This window comes from Myiozetetes cayanensis, unplaced genomic scaffold (assembly GCF_022539395.1).
Source record: "Myiozetetes cayanensis isolate MyiCay16 unplaced genomic scaffold, myiCay2020 scf2-11, whole genome shotgun sequence".
NCBI classification, from domain to species: Eukaryota; Metazoa; Chordata; class Aves; order Passeriformes; family Tyrannidae; genus Myiozetetes; species Myiozetetes cayanensis.
The window spans coordinates 68,132,248-68,153,619 of record NW_026087411.1 but is presented as its reverse complement, the minus strand read 5'-3'; the positions used below and the strand labels follow the sequence as shown (position 1 = coordinate 68,153,619).

General features: G+C 38.4%; 1 protein-coding gene across 4 annotated transcripts; it reads right to left on the bottom strand.

Moving 5' to 3' along the window:
• Nucleotides 1-3,588: 3,588 nt before the first annotated feature.
• TUBE1 (tubulin epsilon 1) lies at nucleotides 3,589-18,820 on the bottom strand. 4 transcript variants are annotated; one of them, XM_050315880.1, is made up of 12 exons: nucleotides 18,765-18,810; nucleotides 18,603-18,676; nucleotides 16,574-16,626; nucleotides 14,697-14,754; nucleotides 14,001-14,116; nucleotides 12,869-12,990; nucleotides 11,404-11,591; nucleotides 10,404-10,579; nucleotides 9,503-9,643; nucleotides 7,896-8,036; nucleotides 6,819-6,993; nucleotides 3,589-5,650 (listed from the first exon to the last, which is right to left on the bottom strand). In XM_050315880.1, exons 1-12 carry the CDS (start codon nucleotides 18,787-18,789, stop codon nucleotides 5,492-5,494), a joined length of 1,428 nt encoding a protein of 475 aa, XP_050171837.1. In that variant the 5' UTR covers nucleotides 18,790-18,810; the 3' UTR covers nucleotides 3,589-5,491. The 4 variants fall into 4 exon arrangements, with proteins under 4 accessions (XP_050171837.1, XP_050171838.1, XP_050171839.1 ...); XM_050315881.1 differs by having other exon boundaries at nucleotides 14,697-18,468; nucleotides 18,765-18,820; XM_050315882.1 differs by lacking the exons at nucleotides 18,603-18,676; nucleotides 18,765-18,810 and adding an exon at nucleotides 18,330-18,557.
• Nucleotides 18,821-21,372: the final 2,552 nt, after the last annotated feature.

Here is a 21,372-nt window from a genome sequence, read left to right as displayed (position 1 = left end):
TGTGCACAAGCCTGTTATTGGTAGATGTTGATGACTGATTTAAAGAGCTGATCACATTTATGGCTGACCACATTTTAGCACTCTATTAAGCAAAACCCACATGCTCCTCCTGTGTCAGTAACTGTTGTTCACCATTTTCAGATCTGGTAGCTGTAGGATGTGAGCTCAATGGAGTTTATTATCCCAATGGGCAGACCTTCCAGCCTAACCCACTTTATAAGTGCCTGTGTATCAGTGGTGCAATTGGATGTACACCTGTATTCACACCAAGACTAGCAGTGAGTCCCTGCACCAGGGTCACGGGCAGAAAGAAGCCTGGACAATCTCTTTGTGGACTAGGACAGCACAAGCAGCTTCAATCAACCAACTACAGACTGATGTCAGGTGAGCCTGGCTACACCAGTAAACTTTTCTGTACATGAGCCTTTCTGCATTTAGTGTCCCTGGCTCCAGCAGCCAGGCAGGCGACACACTGGCACTTTCTCAGTTCTTACTGAAGGCCATTGCCAGGGTGACTGTTCTGTCCCACTTATCCCTCTTACTCTCAGGTCACAGACTCTTTTCTCTAAACCTAATGAATGTGAAAAGCAAAAAGGTTTTTGGCTTCTGTCACCAGGGAACTGGGCAAAGCATCATTCTGCAGAGATTTATTACTCATCAGATCAGTCAGACCAATTAGAGATGCTGGTGGACAGCCATTTTGCAGCTTGGGAGCTGTCTCACTTTCTTCTGCTTTGTGAGGTACAGAGTCTTCATTTTCACATACATACATTAACATGCTGCAGGCCTCTTCTTCCAATAGAAAGCAGAAAATGATAAAAATTGCCTTGGTGGCTTTCCTGACAAATTTTAGGTCACTGCAAGGACAGCACTCCCCGTACTTTCTTCTCTATTCAGATCAATTCTCTGTTCTGATCAAAAACATCCACAAGCTTCTCCATGCAGTTCTGCCAGGGTCAGCTGACATTCCCTTTAACCTCATCCTTGCTCTGCTGTTAACCCTGTAGCTTTCTTTTTCACTTTAAGGAAGCACCATGACAGAAACAGCTATTCTGGCCCTTCCCTGGCCACAGCTGCCTAAGCTTGTGCCATCTCCTCCCTATGCATGTGCAACTTTCCATGGCGAAAGTCATCTTCATTACAACTTATACGGGTACTAGACAGCTGAGCCATTTATTTGGTGGCAGCTTGAATCATCATCATCGATCAATAAAACAAAACCAAAAAGTTTGCAAAGCTCATCAGAAAACCTTCATCAAAAACTGCTGAGTAAACAGGTGATGCACAGAAGTCAATCTGCAGATAAACAGATCCGCTTACAAAATCTGAAGTTCAGCTTGGACAGCTTCTCACACATGAGCAATGGTTATACAAGTTAGTAAAAATAAAAAAAGAAGCTCATCCTTACTTCAAAAATTATGATACAATACCTATAACTAATATCAAAGCCTTTTAACAGAAATATCCTTAATGTTGTTTGTATAAACATGCACTTGGTAAGGCAATGGACTTCAAGTGAAGAATGATTTCTTTTCTAGAGAACAATGTTAATCTGATTCAAGAGAGAACACACTGAAAACAATGGCAACCAAACCATCTGACATACAGTAACTGGGTTTGTGGGGATATACATTTCAGGTATCTGGAGCACAGTATTAAGCCAACATTTATTCCAGGATTTGAATCAACTGCACAGCATAACCTTGAGAGAAGACACCCAGCTTGCAAACTCTTCCTGTTGGGCTCAGTTCAGGGACTCAACACCCTGTCCCTGTGCTGGCTGTACGTGCTGAAGGATGCTGTTCTTTGGAACCTTCTGAAGAAATACACCTTGAAATTTTTGTTTCAAAGTCTTTCCCCTTTCATTCCACAGACCAGCAGAAGTATCAGGTCAACTTGTGCATGAATTCCATGGATGGCTCAATATCTATTTTGAAAAGCCCTTTTTCTCTTACTGTGAATAAGTGCTAAGTTTCATTTTACTGCTCATTTTGTTTTCTAGCTTTTTGTTTCAATTGGATGTGCCTAATTCAGACACATAAGGATGTAACTAGGTCATACTTTAAAAAAATATACCAAGTATAAACAACCATTTAACTTCCCTTTATTTGTTGCAGTTCTCTGAAAGGCTTTTAAATTGCTTGCTTCAATGAGATCTTTAAATTGCTGTCTACTTTCCAGGTATTCTGGAAAGCTGACAGCAATTCTGGCAATTTCAGGTAATTCTGTGCTCGTCACATAAATGTCCAGATTCCACATAGTTTTTTTGCAGAGTTTCACTATGAACTTTTCCATTGCAATTTTATTTCTTTATTTTTAAAATGTACTCCATCCAACCCAGGCCTCATCCATCAGAAAATAGGCTTTTTGGTGATATCTAGAACTGATTGAAGCATTTTATTCCTCAATACAAACTCTAAGGTCTTCACAGTATCTACAAAGAAACAAACATTAATGTTTTCAGCAGCCCTTTACAAGTTAAATTTGGCCTGAAATAAAATAAAAAAAAAAATCTGGGCATTCCATAAAAATTCCACAAATAACCCTCTCCACATAACATTTCCATTACATGGAACGGGAGGGTCACATAGCTATGCAATTTAATAGTCCTTACTAGGACCTGAGTATCCAGTGTCAGTAAAGTTTAATGGCAGCTCAGCTGGCTTTTGTATAAAAAGTTATTTATGTCTCTATGTTACAGAAATGTTATTTCCACGTTTATCTCCAGAAGTACCTTCAGGAACAGAAATCAAAGTCTTATCCTTGTATTTTCAATTCATCCTTTTGGGGCTAGTTCTGCTGCATAAATAATATATTGCTGTCTTAGCTTACAGAAGCTTACCGCTAGTCTTGAAGAAAAAGTGCCTTGTACAGGCAACTCCCTGGACACCCTGCTCCAGGACCTGTGGCATAGGCATATCCAGCAGAGTGACCAACGACAACAGAAAATGTGAGATGAAAAAAGAAAAGAGATTATGCTTCATCCAGCCTTGTCTGACCAATATGCTGAAGAAAATAAAGGTATTTTCTGATATAAAACTACCTCTTAATAGAAAATGAAAATATTTGAGCTAGTGGAAAAATATATGTATTAGCAACTGCTAATAAAACATTGACTTCTTTTTTAAGGGTTTAAAAATAACTCTTATGCTTTCTACATTTGGTCTTAGGGTTTCAGTAGTAAACTACAGATGTGTGATTTCAAGCAAAATAATGTAATGTCCTGATATAGATGTGCTGCCAGTGCTGTCCTGATGCACAGTCACTCCGAAAGTATTTTCTACTTGTCGACTGATAAAGCAAAAAATAAGGCAGTTTCAGACTACATTAGTTTCAGACTAACTTTTAAGATATTTTTAAGTAAATGTCACAACTTATTCTTACATGGTCTGTTTTTAATGTGTAGAAAACTCAGGCTTTTCTTTGTTCTAATATTAAAGATTCCAAAAGGAAAAACATGTCAACCGACATTCCAGCTTCCAAGAGCAGAGAAGCTAATTTTTTCTGGATGTTCAACTACTCAAAGCTACAGACTAACTTTCTGTGGGGTGTGCTTGGACAAGAGGTGCTGCATACCTAATAAGTCCAAAATGATCACTGTACAGTTTGAGTGTCCCAACGAAGGCTTCTTCAAGTGGAAGATGATGTGGATAACATCGTGCGTATGTCAGAGGACTTGCAGTGCTCCAGGAGATATATTTTCTGAACTCAAAGTCCTATGACAAGTTACACCACTGACTGTAACACATCGAGAATGCAAAAGCACATTCACACCCTGAAGAGTTAGCATAACCCTCTGCCACAGCAGTGTTTATACTATGGCAGTATAAACAGTATAAGCAGTGAAATAACAAGTGAATACTCACTCATGTTTTAAATGTCACTGGAAAACACAAGCAAGAATGCATCTCTTTAACGTAACTGTTTTTATATGGGGAAATATATTCTTGAGAAGGATGCACGTTACAGTAGTTCTGTCCAAACAAGAATTTTTGGTAATTAAGAAAGGCACAGCAAGACAGCTTCATGTCTCACTGTAACAAGGTGTTGCCCACAAAAAAAAACCCCACATGTTCTAACCTATTAGAAAAAAATACTTCCCTGTAATACTTCATCTGTCATTGCTGATTCTTAAATTAACCTTTTCTACCATGTATCTGCAACAGTAAAACACATCAATACTGTTTGAAAATGAAGAATTCAACTTTAAACTCAGACTGCTTTTTGCAGCAGATAGTGTTTCTCTAGTGTTGTGAATATAAACAGTGCACATCTAAAGGAATAAAAAAGTGGGCAGGCAACTGCAGATAAAAGATGCAACATTTCAAAGAAACTACTGTTTTTAGAACATTTTCTTAAAAAATGCTCTCAACAAATGCTAGCACAATGCTTTATTGAATGCTTCTGGACATATACATTGGAAATTGTGCTTACTTATACACCCACTCCAACTCTGCTAGAAGGACTTCAAGCTTCAAGAATCATTGTATTGATCCATTCTGTTCTGTAACAGTTCACTAGTCTTGCTGTTTTAAGACAGCCAATGCTAGTAAGCAACTGGAAATAGCTGTATATTCTATTTTGTAAAAGTTCTTACTGTAATATAAAAAGCTGCTTACCCTGATAATTATAAATATTAAAACATCTATTTTACTTGCATTCTTTCAAGCCTATAAACTCTGTTCTCCAAACAGTTGTTATAATTCTTTATATATATATATATAAAACTTCATTATAAGTGCATGTTTTGCTCAGAGGTATACTGTATTGTCTCATTATCAAGTGCTACTCAGCATTCATGAATATGAATCATTAAAATAATATGTTATTTAATACTCCAAGTATAATACTTGAAACAAAATTTATCTTGTGGAATTTTCTGATATTGCCAATTTTGGTATCAACTCAGAATGCTCTAATATAGCTGAGTACAACAGAGAAGCAAAAATATTAAAATGATGAACATAGCTTAGAGCATTCTGAAATGTCCACTGTAAAGCTTAAGAAAGCAGTTTCATTAGAGACTTGCTTTCACCTTTGAAAAGACTACATAAGCTTTTCTTCTCTTCGTAGTTGCTTATTAAAAACAAATCTAGCAATGGTGATCTTTCTTTGAAACAAAGCCTACCTTTAGTTTACTGTAAAGTCTGAGAAAAGAATTACATTTTTGGCTGCTAAAACTTCTCTTCCTTGTCTTCACAGCATATGGTGTGTCAATTTACTCCATAGCTAGGATTACTGCTCTTACTGATATCAGCTATAATTAGGTGCTGTCAAATCTTTTTTACAGGCAGGGCTTATCACTTAATATGACAACTCTTGAGCTGAGGAAGCCGTTGTCCCGGCACCGCACTGTCTCCTCAAGTCCCACTTTGGAATTACCACAGCCAGGCATGCTGCAAGTCATTCTGGTTAACTGACGCGGCTGGATGTTTAGGGAAGTGTTTCATTCTCTTCAAACAAAAAAAACTAAAAAGCAGTTCTTCCTTCTTTAGACAGCTATCTTCAGTCTTGATGGATCTGTTCTAGGCCCACCTTTTGTAGCATCCAGTTCATTGTACTCTTCTATTAGGTCAGACAAAGAGGACACAGCTTCAGAAAAACAGCTTTGCTCCATCCCGTCTATTTGCAGATAATGGTGAAGGTGAGCCTACAGGAATAAAAAAACCCATAATTCACTGTTACCATTTTTCTTGGCCCCTACTTGCTTTGGCTCAGTAAGCACCATTTAGCCTGCACTGAAGGGGAAGTGCAAGCACTGTAGAAAGGAGACTTATATCATGACACCTCTTGTTTAAATACTTCACAACTTTAGTTACAATCCCCTATGGAATCACAATCAATATTACTGATTCCTTAAACATCCATCTTTTCATACTGGTCAGGTGTACCCTAGGGGACCGACCATGTTACTGGGTTTATGTGGCAAGGTTTTGGCAGCAGGGGCAGTGCAGGGCTGCAGGGGTGGCTTTTGTGAGAAGATAACAGGAGCTGCCTGCGTGTTCCAGCTGGCTCCAGTAGAGACCCGCCACTGGCTAAAGCTGAGCCCATTAGTGATGCTGGCAATGCCTCTGCGACATATTTAAGGAGGGGTAAAAAGGATGCACAACAGCTGATGATTTAGGACAATGTGAGAGAAACAGCCCTGCAGACAAGATGATCAGCAAAGAAGGACCGGGAGTGAAATTCCGAGACTGGGAAGAAGGGGGTGGAGTGGGGATGAAGGTGTTTTCAGTTTTGCTGTCCTACTCTGTTATTCATTGGCAGTAAATTAAAATAATATTCTCTGGTTTGCCCATGACAGTAACTGCTGAGTGATCTCTCTGTCCTTGACCTAAAAGCTTTTCATTGTATGTTCCACCTGTCCTGCTGAGGAAGGGAAGTGAGAGAAAAGCTTGGTGGGAACCAAGATTTAAATTAGATACAAGGAAAAAAATTTTTAGAGGGTGGTGGGGCACTGGAACAGGTTGCACAGAAAAGCTGTGGATGCTCCATCCCTGGAAGTGTTCTTGGCCAGGTTGGATGGGGCTTTGAGACACTTGGTCTAGTGTCCCCCCACTGCAGGGGGATTGGAACGAGATGCTCTATAAGGTTCCTTCTAACCCAAACCATTCTATGATTCTGTGATATTGTCAGGTCGGTACAGATGAATAAGGCATTTACGCTTTTTAAGAAGCGTAAATATAAATAGGCAACATAAATAGAAATCTTGGGCTGTTAATTTTAAGCAGTCCCTTTGTGATACTAAGATTTGCTTCCCAATAACACAAGATGCCAATGATTAGTGACTACGGATATTACAATGATAAGAGTTGCACCTTTTTCTTGTAGAGCTTCATAAATCTCTCTTTGAGTTCAATGAAAGTTGGTTTTACACAGGTGTTGTTTGCTAAAGCCAGAAGGGAATGGGAATGGCCCACAGGAGGTACTGAACACAAACCAGTTTTCCAGCCCTCTTGATTCCAGGAGATAAAGTGCAGAGAAGGTTTTAACCTGTGATACAAAAATTTAGTTATCTAAGGAAAGTGAAGAACATGAATGCTAAGTTTTCTTTCTTAACTAACAGTCTGAAAAGGTTAACATTTAAGCTTTCAGAACAAAGCAGGACAGTTGAAACTATCATTGTGAATAAGACATTTTAGACTTCAGACTAAATCACTGTGTCTATTTGAAAGTTAAATTGCAAACATCAATATTGTTTTGTTAATTTAACGTATCGGGATTTGAAAGACGAAGTTACAAGTACCTATTTCTATAAAAGACACTGCAAGCCCTCTGCAATTTAGGAAAGGGGTAGATTAATACTGTGTGGGAACAATCAGTTGACCTGTAGTTTTGAAATAAGTTAAATGCTTTAGATTCTCAGAAATTTTCCTCATGCTTCCCTGTCTGCCTATAAACTCCCTTCTGTATGTGAAGCTTGCCTACCTTTCCTGTTGTATCTATGTAGCTCAATAGTGTAAAAGGTAGAAACAGGGTGCTAACAATACAGAGTTGTTAAATAAGGATGATGTCCTATCTACAGGAAAGTAACCATGAAAGAGAGGGATGTTTGGCTCAGTAAAAACAAACTTCTACTACAGAACTTACTCCCCCAACATCCTTTACTGTCAGGAGAGCCCTGGAAGGTTGGGTTTTGCTTTCTTTTGCGTTTTTGAGGAAAAGGGAGGAGCAGTACTGAGATATTTAGTCAGCTCCCTTTATCTGGAAATCCAGGAATGCTGTGACTTATTCTCACTCATTGCATAAGTTAATTACATTTTCTTTCCTTCTAAAATACAGAAAAATATTTCTGAGTAAACTGATTTGGTATTGAAACTCTTCAAATGAAAAGTTGGAGTGCTCTGGATGACTGACAACAGTTTGCCATGACTACTTTGTGTGGTATTACAAACCTTTCAATGTTTCGGCGAAGGTCTGAAACCTGCACATTTCCACGAACAAGAAGTGCACAGGCAAGGTAGAGGCTATGCTTTGGATCTGCTTGAATTAGCTGATGATCTCTACTAAATGCATCTGAAAACATCTGATCCAACCTAGGGGAAAAGAAAACAGTTATCTACTCTTACTAAAGTAGGATACAAAAGCTTTTCAGAATGCCCATCTTCAGAGTTTGAAAGTTCATAAAATTGTGGAGATAAAGATATATCTAACCTGGGACCCTAAATTATAGGAAAAAGATTCAAACTTATATATATGTTGGCATTACAAGTTTTTAAAAACACACTAGATCCGTTTTTTACTCTTCTCCCTCATGCTACAGGCCACTGTTGAGTCACAGAAGTTGCCTTTATAAAGGCAATTTGAGGTCAGTAGTTACAAGGTCTTATGACAATCTGAGTGGACAATCTCACTGTGAAGGATCTGACAAGGAATATCAAAGTGCTGCTGACCCTTATAGAACTGGTTATCTGCCTGTTACACTTCATTATTTAAAAGGATCAAAGAATCACAGAACAGTGATGATTTCGATTAATGATTTAGGAAAAGACAGACTATACATACTTGTCTACTTATTCTAATTTTATCATGCATGACTGCTGATCATATTCTTTCTCTCTTCACTTCCTTAAGCAAGTTTCACTGTAGTGTGGGACATCAAAGATGGTGTCCTGACGTTTCTGCAGACCCACAACATCTAAGCTATTCTTTCCATTTGTCTCAAACTCTCTGTATTCATCACCTGTTTCTTTTTTCTTATATCACCTCTGCCACACTCTGTCTATTCCAAAAAAACCCACAAAAACTAAATAAAAAACCCAAAAATATTACTGCTTGTTCCCACTTCATTCTGCGACATCTTTGACTGAGCATCTCCCCATGGTATGCTTCCTTCCCCCAGCACCGCACTGTCTCAAGGTATGTTTTCAAAAGATACAGCTGATTGTCACCACTTGCTATCACAGAACAGCCCTCTCCTCTGCTTTGCATACTTCCATCACTTTAGTTGCTTCTATCATCATTTGGACCTCTTGCTGCCTGAACTTAATTCACTAAATCCAGTAAAATCTATTTTAACTGGTTATTTTTCTGCTGTGTCAGAGGGAAAAATATCTCAAAGAACTTTACAAGTTTCAGGTTATCATTACAATAAGTTGATAAATAGGCTCACTGCACTTCCACATTCAAGTAATATGGCATTACTTCCCAAAGAGTCTAGTTTAATTTCTTTTTTGACTGACAAAATACTGTAAGGACAAGTGCAAACTGTTACTCAAAAGAACTTGTGGTGTGGGTTCTATCTGAGTAATACATTTTTCCAACAAAAACATTTCCCAGCAGAGATTAAAAAGATGTCAAATTTACTGGCTCAACCATTACAGAGAAAAGAGACAATAGATGTTATAAAAATCAGCAGGATGAATTTGAAAATGTGGTAGACTTAAAAGTTTTAGAACTTCCACCCTTAGTTTTGCTACAGAATGGGATTTTTTAATGAGAGCTATGGAAAAATCAGAAGTTAGGCTTTAAATGCGAAACTCCCATAATATATTTTCCCTACCTTCTAGAAGGTACATTAACATCTGCCAACGTATACAGAGGAGTCAGGCTTGAAACCAAATAATGAAGTCGAGGAAATGGAACCAAATTCATACTGATTTCATTAAGATCCATGTTTAGGGAACCTTCAAATCTAGCAGAACTGAAAATTAACAAACCATTACAAAATTACTATAAACTAAGGAAATCACTTCTATAATGCAAACTTCCATTAATCTATTTTTCAACTGTTCTGTACAATAAAACAGTAAAACAACACAGCATTCAAGAAACCATTCACGTATAATTACAAAACTGTCACATTTGGCAGAATCAGTGCTAAATCTTATTTACTTATACTTCTCATTAAAGAACAATAAATCATCAAGAATAAGACCTTGTTTCCCAGTTGTAGTCTTTAGCACTGTTTTTCAGTATGTGGACATATTTGATTAATACCAGTTAATTAATACCAGTTGTACTAAACAAGCTATCATAAAACATGTGTGACTTTGCATTCCTGACAATCTGTTTAAAAGAAAAACAGGCCAATACTCCAGAAGCATATTTCTTGCAGCAATAGACAGTTTAGGAGCAAAAATGATCTGACAGTATTTATAAAATAAATACAACTGGCCTAGAAAGGCAAACCTTCCTAGGCTCCACTAATCACTAATGGAAAACACTATCCTTCTGCCTACAAATTTACTTCAGTTTTAAGACTGTCATGGCTAAAGCAACACCACTACAATCTGAATACTTCCAAATACTTCAGCATTTATTAACCAACTCTTAAAAAGAGAAGACTCGTATCAAATGAAAAACAATTTATATTATTCAAGTTGATCCAGGCCCGCATATTTGCAGCAAACACCACCTCCAGCAATACTACTTTGTTACAGAGGAATAACCTGTAACTTTACCTTGTCAGGTTCAGCAGCAAGTTGGCTACGATATTATTCATTGCATCAAATGGCTTCTCTTGGAGAGTTTTTACACTGCCTGCACTTGATGTTACCAAGCTGTTTTGCTTCACGGTTGACCCCAGCTTCCCAGAATTGATCATCTGATTAATTTTATTAACTATATCAAACAGAGACTTTGAAAGAGAAAAATAAAAGCAAAGTAGTCTTGAGCACAGAACTTTCAAATTCAGTACCCCAATTTTTCACTTTCATTAATCTTAAAAGCTAACACATGGTACTGTTAGCTCAAAGATTATACCTTTGATACATCTAAGTCCAACTTTTGAGCAATTCCAGTTTACTGAAGTGTTTCTAAAAGCCTGTTCCTTACATGTCACAAATATTTACACAGCTTGACTCAGAAGTTTGAATTATATTCAACTATTTAAAATCCTTATCTTCTAAAAATGAATTTTAAATTTTCATAACACCTGTGAAAGGAAAAATATATTCTCTAACTAAATATCACTTTTTCTTGCTTTTTTTTCCATAAACCAACACCAAGACAGTCACCAGAGCTAGATTCAAATGGTTCTAGTACTTTGCAAGGTCAAGTATACCTATGATTCTCCTAGGACTAATGAGCACAGTTAAGTGTGTTGGAATCTAGTGTGGTTAGTCATTTCTCTTGCAGGACTCTATTAATACTATGCACAAAATGATAGCTAAAAAAATAGAAGACACTCTGTCTCAGTAAATAGAAGCTTTTCAATGTTCACCTTGAAAAAGACACAAAAAAATTCACTCTAGACTACTTTGAAGATGCAGAGCAACTTTTTAGTGATACCCATGTTCATTTCAAAAGCCTACAAGTGACTTAGAAGTTCAATTATTATTTGAAAAAATGAAATTATGCTTTAAAGACTTGGTACTCAAATTGATACAGAAAAGCGAGAAAGACTTCCTTTGTGCAGTCTAATAAAAAAAAAATTGCCAGAAATATAATATTAATTCTTACTTCATTCTCTACTGGTAACACACAGTCTGCATGTTCATTAAGCTCCTTCATAGCCAGAACACTGTTATATGGAGAAGTAATAACATCATCTTCACCAGAGGGATAAACTGAAGTAACAAATCTATATACTTCTGGGAATTCGTCCTCAAGCAAATTTAGTACAAAAGTTCCAAGACCAGATCCTGTCCCTAATTATGAATGAAAACAGAATGAGAGAAGATAAAAGGTTCCCCATGTTATCTTAGGCCCTAAGACTCATATGTTGGAGACATACAACTTTTCAATTATATATGTTAATGAGTATTTTCTGAAATATTTGGCTGACAGTGGAGGCTACTCAAATGTAACTTAAGGCAGAAAGGTTTTTCCCAGACAGGAAAATAATTAAGTAAAAAAAGTATTTCCCAAGGTATACCAGTCAGGATGAAGTATACAATTTCAAAAATTTCTGCAATCCAAATAGTCCTATTATATAACAAACATTTTCTGACCTAGTATTTCTATTTCTTATTTTAAAATTTTTATTTGTATTTTGAAACAAGACATTTGCTTAAAAGCACTGAACCGCTCCAAACTTTCTTTCCTTTTAGGGTTTCTTTATAAAGTTTTCTCATTCTCCAGTCATAATAGAACCACCCCTTTCTCCCAGCACATAAGCTTTTTCCCCTCATTATAACTAAGAACACAGCACTGAGCTCCAATCAGAGATCTGAACTGTGATCTTTTTCTAAATTTGCAGCTACATTCTCAGTGGCAGACAATTTATTCTTATGAACAAGACAGCAACTTTCTGCAATAACAGAAACAATATCTGCAGGGGCTCTGAAATTAAGCAAACGGCCACAAAAAAGGCTCTCGACAGAACCCTTGCTTCATATTTAGAGCTATTTTCTGAGTCCTTTTCCACATCATTACCAGTTACAATACATGCTGCTCCCAGGTTTCTGTTGTAGGAAGGCTTAGAGGCAAAGCATTCTCCCTTTTGGTTTATTAACAAAGTAACTAGATTGGATTCAAGAGAATTGTGTGGAAGGAAAACAGAAAAACAAAGTTTTTCTAAAACAACACTTGAAGTCTTCTTCAAGTGTTTCACAAAATTCTTTCCCCATGATTAAAAGCAACTTGATTACAACAATGACATCAGTGTTCAGAGGCCACTGACCCTTCTTCTGAGCAGTAATTCTGCTGAGTTTATTTGTCTTTGGTACCTGTCTGGATCCATCCACTGAGTCGTATTTAAAATTTTAGCTGCATTTTTGCTCTGGGTAACACATTAGGGCTCCTTAGTGCTCTAACAAAACAAGTACTAAATAATTACAGCTCCACTTAATTGATCTGTGGTTTTTTTTTTTATTATGCATTCTGAACCATGTGAATTATTATATTTATGTTCTTTTCAAGATCCATGTTTTTCTTTTTCATCTGTGGCTACTGCAATCATACTCACTACAAAGACATTACTTACCACCTCCCATGGAATGTATTATAAAGAAACACTGCAGACAGTCACAGTGTTCTGCGGTTTTCCTCAGCTTTTCCACAATGTTTTCCCGGTACTGATAGCCGTATAGCTTATGACCTACAGCCCTGAGGACACAAAAAGTACTTTAAAAAAAAAAATATTCCAACAACCAATCTTTCAATTTTTTATTTTATCTGTTTCTATTTGACAGTTTAGAGTTCAGAGTCCAACACCTCATCTGTGAGAGTTTCCAAACTGTGTCTACATAATGAGAATATGGGAGTCAGGACATGGTTTTAATTTTGAGGATGCAAGCAGCACTAAGTTCACATTTGGAGCATGCACTATTATTTTGTACCGATCAAGAAATAAACTCCCACATTGGATGATCTCATTGTAATAATGAAATGAAAATTACATGCTCCTTAACAATAAGGATACCCCTATGCAAAATGTGTCCTGATCTTCCTTTGAGTACTATGCAAGTCAAATGATACCAGTAATTAAAAAGAACCCCAAGTGGCTTGTTTTCCATACACTTGCCTGCTAGATGGTGAAGTTACAGGATGTTTTATCCTTGTATTGCCCTCTCTTTTGGCACATTTGCTGATGATTTGCTTTCCAGTCTGTAGTGCACTGAATATTACTAGAGGCACATTAGGGTCTCCATGAAAATTTGCAATTCGTTATGTTAATCAATCTTTTTCTGAATTTCTCTTTTTGGGAATGTAGTTTAGACACACAAAGCCAGACTCTGTGGTGCTTAGAAATCAGAAATGCATTTGTTCATATATCTCATTTTCCACAGTAGTTGCACAGTCTCAAACTAGATTATGGCTTTGACTGAGCAATGGAAGCAGCTGAATACCAAAAAAACAAAAATAAAAAGCATGTTCTTTTGAAACGAAAATCAAAAAAGAGGGAGAAAAAAATAGTCAAAATGGTGTATCAGCAGAATTATCCTTCTGTAAAAGCCTTTTCAAAGCCCTCCTCCAGGCAACAGTGACTCCAAGTTTGCTGGTAAAATGCAGCAGCTCCCCAGGTGCAGAACGAAACAGAAAGCTACGGTTATCATTTCCCTTTTCAAATGCCATCTAATTAGTTGCTAAGAAATGTGTTCTGAAGAGGTTCTCACCAGTTGTTTCCTGAACCAGAAACATCTGTGATAAGCTGCTTGCTATCAAACACATCCCTCAATGGTCCCTGCAGAATTTCATTTACCACACCCTCCTCCATGTCAATCAACAGTGCCTTTGAGAAGAGAAAGAATTAAAATTCAGTCAGTAAGGAAACTACCCTTGAAATAACCATACAAAGAAATACAAAATTATTTACAATATAAAAGGTATACTGTTTCTACTCTGCTCCAAAGAAGCCTTTTTTTCCCACAGTTGTTAACTAGGAGACCAATTAGATTAACCTTAGCTGATTTGCCAGAAGTTGGTCAATAGGACAACATTTCAGATAATTAAATTTAGTTAAAATTTTATATTTTGCCCCAACAGTTAGCAATGAAGACATTAAAATATTTTGTTTCAAGTTTTCTTGCTTCTTAATAATTTAAAGTGGCTTAAGGAAACCCACTTCTTAGAGAATTCAAATAAGTACTTAGTTACTAATATCTGCAATCATTTTATTAGAATTACAATTACTCAACAACACAAGCAGCAAACTGTATTACTTGAATGAACCATAAAAGTTACTATTAGAAATTCTACTAGTCAAAGCAGTATTTAAACCTGTATGCAATTTTAAGGACTTCATGAAAATTCCCACACAGTTGAACATAAACATGCCACGTAAAAAGAATGACCTTTATAGATTGCCTTACTCGTGCTTTTAAAGAGCAGATTTTTCCTTTGTAAATACCTGGGCCATCACCACCACTTCTGAAAAAAAAAAAAACCAGTAACAGAAAGATCTAAGCTCAGATTCATAATAGAAAATACATACTATAATAAAATTTTCTCTTTAGTGTTTTGTGTTCAGAAGAGTATGACAACAAAAAACAAACAGAAACACCCTGAACATACTGCTAAGAAAGACCTCACAATTCCCGGAAGTAATGCAATTACAGGACACGATCTCAGTCAGAAACAGCCTAAGCATTACTTCAAGAAGCTGAAAAGAGAAGCACTGAACGCTTACTCTCAGATACAGCCTCTGCAGGAATTCTACAGTTCGCCAAAACTTGAAAGGATCATCTTTTATCAGCATGTGATATGTGTATCCGCATCACATAATTGAACACAGTGCACCAAGTAGCCCCACGAGCTCTTTAGTGGGGGTTGTTACGACGCTGTACTTCTGCTCAGGTGTGAAACCTGTGTTACTGCACTGAGCACAGCTTGACTTTGCTATGAAGATTTGCCAGTTCAGAAATAATGCTGGGATGGGCATAGCTACTTCTTTCCCAGGATTGGTTGTACTGAGCCAAGGCAGGAGACTATGCATTGTGCTACAATCATATTTTCTCAACAACAAATGCTGGTGCTTCTGCACTCAAAGGATGAGATACTCCAGTCTGGCCAAACTATACTGAACACAGGGGAAAAAAGGTAGGGATACTGGGAGATGGATCTAATTTTCCCTTCAGTTATTTACCTTATTTGGGAGCTGGCCAAGACTAAAGAATGTCTTAGACTATTCTACATTCTACCACAAAAACACTCCCAAAACATGAGCTAAAATTTGCTACAGTCCCATCAGAAATGAGGGGAAGAGAATATGGGGCTGTACTGGATTCCTCCAGGACTTTCCACCTGCTCTCCAGACACTTCTCATTAGCTGAACAGCTCACAGCAGTACTTATGTGATTACTCTAGGCTACACAACACATATATGAGTCCACTATAGCAGGACTAAAAACACCTAAAGAAGTTCTATTTCTCTTCAAGGACTAACAAAACTCAAAGAGGAAAAAAACCCTTCCCAAAACAACACTTCTTTTTCTTCCTATTGTCTTTGTGCGACGGACCATTCCTTCAATCACTTGGATTCAATTGCTGAAAAAAAATCTCCACGTTCCTAGAATCCCGGAATGGTTTCGGTTAGAAAGGGCTTTAAAGACCATCTAGTTCCAACCCCTCTGCCCTGGGCAGGGACACTTTCCACTAGACTAGGTTGCTCAGAAAGAAAACAGATGATTCTTTTGCAGTCAAGCTGCCAGTTAAAAATTTGGTGGTTTCACCAGGCTTGTACAGAAATATAGGCATTTTTTTACAATCAAATTTTCTGGGTTTAAAAAAAAAAAAAGTTACTCCAGGAAATACCCACAAGGAATGGTAATCCTAAATTCCAATGCATTTGCATTGTTCTTTCAAAGTTGTAAAAGTTGAGACAAAACTATTTGTATTTCAAAGCCATTTTAATTAAAATCACATGCTGTGCTGTAACCTTGTCATAGAAGAAAAACAGGTTGGTCAAATCCAAGGATTTTTCTAACTGGACGGATTAGAGATGACTGAATGCTCTTAAGATATAAATTGGTTAACCCAAACTTTCAACATCTTTAACTACTGAAGTAAGTATCCTTAAACCAGAAATGTAAAGATACGTTTTGAGAAGAAAACAAAAAAGCAAAATATTTTCCTAGAACAAACTAAATATGACTTGAAACAAAGAAAATTATAACTTAGGTTAAGAGAAGATACTTGAAGTGTGGATCCACTGTGTTACACTCATGAGCTTCTTGATAAGACAACTTACCTTGTATCTATGTTCCTAAAGAAACTGCTTAACGCTTCATCATAAATTCCTTTCTAAAAGGAAACAACACAAAATGATACGTAACATCAAAAATTCTCAGTGCTTTTTTATAGAATAATTTACGTTGGAAGGGACGTCTGAAGGTCACTTGTCAAACTTCACCGCTTGAAACAGAGTAAACATCTATGTTGAATCCAGCTAGCTCTAGTCAGATCTAAAAAGAACATTTCACTGAAAAATCATCGTTATTAAAAACTGACAGGAGGACGTAACTAGAAAATTAATTTTTCAGCACAAGATTAGACAACTGTAGTAGCTTACTGAAGATCCCCAGGCAATTATTAAATCTAATAGCTGCTGTTTAGCTGACTCAGTTCATCACTGACACAACACTCAGTTCATCGTGGGCTTAAGGCCCATGAAGTTCTTTGAAAAGGAAAGCACATCACACTGCATCAGTGATTCCAGAACTCCCTGCTGAGAGACAGCACGCAAATTACTTACCCAGCCATAAAACTAAAGAGACCTAGCAAGTTTAAATACTTTCACATTATTATTTACAGATTGCTACCACGATCAAGACCTGGTGACGGAGAATTTGGAAGACACTCTTTTGTACTACACTACAACCAGAAGACTCTCTGAACGCAACATGAACTTCATCCACTGTGTTTTTACAGTTGCTTCTAAAGAAGGCATTGAAGACTCCTCATTATTATCTGTTAATATACTGTGTTAACCAGGAAACAGTATCTTTATAGTCACAGCAAGGAAAATGTGATTTTGTTCAGGGTAGTCAGCACAATCCTATGCCCTCTTCAGTGCAATTTTCTTTAGCACAGCTGTATGGCAAGTATGTGGCATGAGCTAAAATGGAGAACAACAGTGGAATTTGGGGGGCTGCCCTTCTGCTTTACTGCCAGTGGCAAAGAACCTACACTAAACAGACTTCTCTTGCCACTAAGTGCCTTAAACCTGGTAATGCCTGGCTTTAGGGAGACATCCTGGGCTTTTCAAGGTGGAAAGGCTGGAGAAAGTTGACTGGAATTAGGGATCATAGAATCACAGAACATTCTGAGCTGGAAGAGACCTACAAGGATCATCAAGTCCAACTCAGCTCTACACAGGACTCTCCAAGAGTCTCACCATGTGCCTGACAGTATCATCCAAATGCTTCTTGAATTCTGTCAGGCTTGATGCTATGACCACTTCTCTGGGGAGCCTGTTCCAGTTCCCAGCCACCCTCTGGGTGTAATAGCCAATCTAAACCTCTCCTGACACAACTTCAGGACATCCCCATGGGTCCTATCGCTGGTCACCAGAAAGAAGATATGAGTGCTTGCCTTGCCTTTTCGTCTTACGAGGAAGTTGTAGACTGCAATGAGGTCTCCCTTCAGTCTCCTCTTCTCCAGGCTGAACAGACCTAATGACCTCAGCCACTCCTTATTTGGCTTCCACTGCAGACCCTTCACCATCTCGTGGCTCTCCTCTGGACACTCTCTAACAGCCTAATGTCTTTTTTATGTTGCAGTGCCCAAAACTGCACACAATATTCAAGGTGAGGCTGCACCAATGCAGAGCAGAGCGGGACAATCCCCTCCCTCGACCAGCTGGCGATGCTTTGCCTGATGCCCCCCTTAGGACACGGCTGGCCCTCCTGGCTACCAGGGCACTGCTGACTCATATCCAACTTGCCATCCACCAGGACCCCCAGGTCCCTTTCCGTGGCATTGCTCATTCCTCAGTCTATACGTACATCTGAGGTTGTCCCATCCCACGTCCGGAATCCAGCACTTTCCCTCGTTGAACTTCATACGGTTGGTGATTACCCAGCCCTCCGGCTTATCAAGGTCTCCGGATAGTTACACTCACGACTAGTTAAACGGCACAGGAACCTGGGGGTAGTTCTGCTCACAGTGAAGCGGCCTTAGTTTAATCGAACAAACACAGAGCTTTGCAGCCGCGGCGACGAAGGCGGGAGGGAGCGAGGGCGCTCGCCCCGGGCCAGCGGCGGCAGCGGCACCCGTACCTTGTTGACGGCGGCGTGTTCCCGCAGCGCCAGGTCCCAAAACCGGCAGCCCACCTGGTTCCCGCACTGCCCCACTGCAAAGGGGAGAGACACAGCTCAAGAACGTGGAGGGTGTAGCGGGGGAGGGTGGGGGAGGTAGCTCTGGGCACCACGACTCCTTACCCTGCACCACCACCGACTGGGTCATGGCACGGCCAGCGAAGCTCCGCCGTTTCGAAGCGGGCGCCCGGAAGCCGCGCCCCCTGAGTTCCTGCGGTGGAACGGCCCACCCGTTGCCTTGGCTGCGGGAGCCCGCCCCGAGTGGAACGTCCCATTAGTGAGCGCCGGGGGTGGTTAAGGCGATAGGGGAAGCTTGGAAATGGTGTTGCGAGGGTGAACCTGTGAGGGGGCTGCAGGCTGTCAGACGCAGGAGACTCAGCAGAGACCCAAAATGAACACTTTGTGTGGGAAAACAAGTAATCTACTCGCAGAATATCCCGAGTTGGAGATATTTCCGTACAGTACAGTTCATTACCTTCTGTGGCTAAAAATGGTGCGATAAGAAGCGTTTTATTTTCCCCAAATTGATAATTCGGGAATATGGTGTGAAATGCGCCTAACGATATGAAAATACAAATTAAAAATTAAGTAAAAAAGTGGTCATTAGGAAATGCTGTAATGTACCTTCCCATCAGGCTCGCACGTTATGTTTTATTTTAAGCTCAGTTTCGTATTTCGTGTGCTTATAATTTTCCACAGTGCAATTGGGAGGCGCTTTTGCCTATGTGTTGGACTTAAGGAATAAAAAAGGAAAGAATGAAGGATGTGGAGTTGCTATTGTCTCGGCACAGCAAGACCGGTCCACAACATAGCTCAGCTGCAAAATCATAGAACCGTTTAGGTTGGAAAAGACCTTTAAGATCGTGAAGTCCAACTGTTAATCCATCACTGCCAAATCCACCACTAAACCAGTAAAGAATGTGTGATACGCAAAGCAGTTGCTTGCAGAAAGCTGTCTTGTGACACAGATGGCATTTCTGCTTCCTGTGGGAGAACAAAAGCACTTCCATGCAACCCAGTTCATTAGGTTTTATGGCTAAAACTGTCCAACAGAATAGTATTTTTCCAAATATATTATTTCTAGTGCTGGTGTGCAAACAAAATTTGCTAAATGAAATTCTTAATCCTTTATTTGCTCCTGGACGTGATTTAGGATCCTGTAGAGATTAATTATAGGTCCACAGGAAAATAAAGTTAGAGCAAATAAAATATTGTACAATACAATCTAATAATGTATTGTGTACAAGAAATAGATACACAGACTAATTTTTTAAAAACATAATTGGAAGAGAAGAATCCGTCTATTAGAAATTAATATTATTCTTAAGAAAAAGTACTGAGTGGCCTGAGGTTACTCAAGCGTCATGTATGAAATTGTAAAGAACCAATAGGTTTAGTGTTATAGGCATGTTTAGCATGAAAAGGGTAATACTGTCACAAACACTTCTTTTATAAACTAGTAACCAGTGTAAAACTACATGAATATTAACCACGAAAGCAGGTGGTAATTTCTCTCTGGACAGTCTAGATGTAACCTATAGCTTAATTTTGTTCCCTGTGGTTATCTGAACTGGTTCAAACTTATAGTCTATATTCAATGGCAAACTGTTTCTATACTTCTTGCCTGCTGTCATGTCCTTAAAGTCTTCCCTTCACATGCCTTTTTGGTCTTATTTAGGCTAAAAGCAGTTCAACATTGCTTATAAGCATTCTGAAGTTTAATTTAAGGTCTTCAGAATCTCTTAAGAATAATGTATCTGGCTTACTTTTTTCTTGTGTAATTAGCTACACTTTCTACTTGTTCTTTCAGTTAGTTGTAGCTTTTGTGTTCCATGTCCCATCAAGATTCAGCTTAATGGGATTCACTGTATTGAACATGAGATTGCAGCAAGACACTGTGCTTTGACTCCCAGTATGCTATTAGGAGGTCTGTGCTGGCAAATATTAAGTGATTATTCTCCCTGAGCTTAGAAACACCGTGAATCAGAGATGTAATTGAGATTCATATTCATATGGGAATATTTTTTAGCTTCCAAAGGAGGTCCAAGGGCAGGAAGTTTATGTGTAACAGCCAGATTAGCTTGATGCATATGCTCAGAGGTTTAATGAAATAGTCAGCTCAACTATGCAAAAGAAATCATCACACGCTGACTTTCTGCTTTGTTGTAGATGAAGCCCTACTTCATCTACCATGTTATAAATGAGTGAATCTGTACAGGTCCACTCAGAGACTGTCTGTGTTAATTATTTAATCAACAGACTTATGTTAATGTGTGTTTCTTACCCTTAATTTCTCAGTAACTTTTTGTTGAAGGTGTTATACGGGAATGGTGTTCCACAGCTTTGGAACAAAAATTGAATAGTTGTATGAATAACCTACTATGTTAGTGAGAGCAAATGACTGAATCGGTGAATAACCCTAAAATCTGAACTGTAACAACAGCCAAAAATACATAACAAGTTAAATATATGTGCTGTGCTTTCAGCATCTTTTTAATAACAGTCATTTGACTATTTAGGCCACATGCTGCTGTAGGGAGAATACACTGCAATTCGAACTAATGCTATCCTTTGATTTATAGCAGCTCTTAGTTCACATATGAAGGTTTGTTGGTTTGTAGTTTTGTTTTCCTGTTTGTGTGTATGTGTGGGTTTTTTTTGGTTTTGGTGTTTTGTTTTTGGTTTTTGGGTTTTTGTTTGTTTTTGTTTGGGTTGTTGGGTTTTTGTTTTT